The following is a 3,091-nucleotide window of genomic DNA, read 5'->3' on the forward strand; positions in this document are numbered from 1 at the left end:
AAAATTCATATTTCTATTATAAATCAGCCATTTGAATAAAGGTGTTTAAACTGTCTTTCCATTAAAGTGTTCTCATTTCTAACTTTTTGGTTATGTTTTGCTAGCAAAATGATATGTACCAATGTCTATTACACGGCTGTAGCATAACTTCAAGAGACTGTTTTCGATTTCTGCTGCCACTGTAGAAGCACCATATTCATCGCCCATGATTCATTTGTTTCACAAAACAAGAATTCAACTGGCCAAGTGATCTAAACATGTCGGCCACCATAATAAGGGACCAGGCTTTTGTGGAATAGCCTGGATAATTTTAAACATATTTGTCAAAAGCACTATTAATTGACTGGTTTTAAATTGAAAAAATGTAAAAAATTTAAACCAGCTTTTAAGAACCAAGGCTTTCACTTGAGAAATTTGTCCCATCTAAAATTATGACATGCCAAATAATTGTGTTATTTGAACTTGGCAGGCTATCCAGTTTTAACACAAACACAAAAAGCACAATTTCCTATTGAAGGTTATTTATAATTATACAGGAAATAATTCAGTACCCAATTCCTCCAGATGAGCCTTTTGCTCCTCCCTCCATTTGCGCAGGCTCTCAGGTTCTTGTCTCTGCATGTCGACTTGGGCGATCGCTGAGTAGCTGTCAGTTGTGCCGTTGGTGTCCTAATGTTACAAATGATGTAATGTTAACAACGTCCGTTCCTGGCACAATTGCCAATTGTGTTGTAGTACATAAAAACAAACAAGAACATTTAATATGACAAAATTTGTTGTTTTTCTAACCACACTCACCTGAAACATATCTCCGTTTAAAGCAGTAGCAGGTTCGTCTCCAAAGTCACCTGCACTCAAATAGCAGAAACAACACGAGTTTAAGCACTCGTTAGGCAAGTTTCTACGCTACGTTGACTATAGAAACATTACAAGCATCACTGGAATGCAGCACACCTTGTCGGACTGTGAGTACGTAAAGACCTCTCTCACAATTTCTGGATCTAGTCAGCAGGTGGGCTGGTGTGTTCAAAGCGGTTTAGCTCAGCAACCTTGATTGTCTCTACTCTTTTGTCATACACAAATAGCCTTTACTAGTGCGCTTTTCCAGTTTGCTTGCTTGACTTAACTTGACAGTGTGGCATGTGTGACTTTAACTCCAGCATTAAAGCTGAATATGTGATGTTAGACTACTGAAAAACATTGATTTGGTGGTATTAGACTGAAATTCACTTAACAACAATAAATTATCCAAATCAGAGTCTTCATGGTTGTTGTCAATCATGATTAATCTCTCTCCACAACTGTCAGCTTATGGATAATTTTGATGATGATGATGATGACGATGAGTGTAGGTCACTTCCCACACAATTCATATTAGATCATCTTTGCTATATTGTTATTATTATAATGAGAAAGTAATAACGATTAATATTAACAAACAACAAATACAGTTGTTATTATTTTGTAAACTTGTAATTGTGGTTGTTTTTGTTTTAAGTCATTGAATTAATGTGCACTATTCTTTACTAAAAAGTATAATATAATATAATATAATATAATATAATATAATGTGTGACCCAGGACCACAAAACCAGTCATAAGGTTCACTTTTTAAAAAAAATATATATTTATACATCATCTGAAAGCTGAATAAATAAGCTTTCCATTGATGTATAGTTCGTTAGATACAACTATTAGAAAATCTGGAATCTGAGGGTGCAAAATAATCAAAATAGGCTATTGAGAAAATCACCTATAAAATTGTACATATTAGTAATCAAAAATTAAGTTTTGATATATTTATGGTAGGAAATTTATAAAATATCTTTATGGAACATGATCTTTACTTAATATTCTAATGATTTTTGGCATAAAAGAAAAATCGATAAATTTGACCTATACAATGTATTGTTGGCTATTGCTACAAATATACCCGTGCTACTTATGACTGGTTGTGTGGACCAGCTTCACATATAATATAATCTCATAATATAATATAATATGGTTTGGACATGTATCATGGGATTCTTAAAAGTACTTGTAAATATCACGGTACAGTAAGTTCAATACTGCCACATTACTTTTCGTAAGAAATTGTCAAAAACCATGGTACTTTATGGCAAGTGCTATATGGCACTCATTTAGTAGGCTACCATATTCGTATACCATGGTATTTACTGGTACTTACATGTAACTTCACATATAATATAATCTCATAATATAATATAATATGGTTTGGACATGTATCATGGGATTCTTAAAAGTACTTGTAAATATCACGGTACAGTAAGTTCAATACTGCCACATTACTTTTCGTAAGAAATTGTCAAAAAACATGGTACTTTATGGCAAGTGCTATATGGCACTCATTTAGTAGGCTACCATATTCGTATACCATGGTATTTACTGGTACTTACATGTAAGATTTGCATTACGTTTACACAAATAAACTTGAATAATCGTATAACAGTATAATACAAATCGTATAATAATAGTAATGATGAAGGACACATTCACCTCCGAACGACGTGTAGGTGTTCGCGGGCGGAGGTCCGCCGTCCTCCAGCGCACTGAACCCGGCGCTGTCGTTCTCGATCACGGCGATCTCGTTCTGCTGCTGGGCCAGAAACGCCGCGGCCGGATCTTCTTCTGCATGAACTCCGTTGTCGGAGGCCGAAAAGCCAAAGTCGTCAGCCATGTTTAACAAAGTAACACCGGCTTCCGTAAAGCTGCACTAAAACCCTCCAGCTGTTTTGTTCTTCAAGCAAGTTAGGAGTGTTTAAAGGAAAAATCAACTTACATTAGTTGTTAAAGGTCAAACATAGACAGATTTGTGCGTTGTAAAAGTATATAAAATAATGTAGACTTTTTTATGGCAGCAGGTTGGCCATGAGTTGAATGACACGCAGCTCTTGTTGGGAGTGCTCAGTGCTGGGAAAACGTCAGTAACAATAATGTTGAACGCACAGTAGATTTGTGGTGTTTTGTCTCCATCTACTGGAGTCAGTGTAATTCACACTTCAACCCTGCATCAAGATGTTTGATAATGCCATAGTTCATACTGTGATGTGATGATTTGTTTTCTTTTTTT

General features: G+C 35.4%; 1 protein-coding gene across 1 annotated transcript; it reads right to left on the reverse strand.

The window, feature by feature from the left end:
* Positions 1-551: 551 nt before the first annotated feature.
* Positions 552-2,940, reverse strand: LOC107577178 (clathrin light chain B-like; the record flags this gene model as incomplete). Its single annotated transcript, XM_016263278.1, has 4 exons — positions 2,867-2,940; positions 2,518-2,758; positions 799-848; positions 552-669 (listed from the first exon to the last, which is right to left on the reverse strand). Coding segments are annotated over exons 2-4 (349 nt in total), but the record flags the coding sequence as incomplete, so codon positions are not given.
* Positions 2,941-3,091: the final 151 nt, after the last annotated feature.

This window comes from Sinocyclocheilus grahami, unplaced genomic scaffold (genome assembly GCF_001515645.1).
Source record: "Sinocyclocheilus grahami isolate Dianchi unplaced genomic scaffold, SAMN03320097.WGS_v1.1 scaffold5328.1, whole genome shotgun sequence".
Taxonomy (NCBI): Eukaryota; Metazoa; Chordata; class Actinopteri; order Cypriniformes; family Cyprinidae; genus Sinocyclocheilus; species Sinocyclocheilus grahami.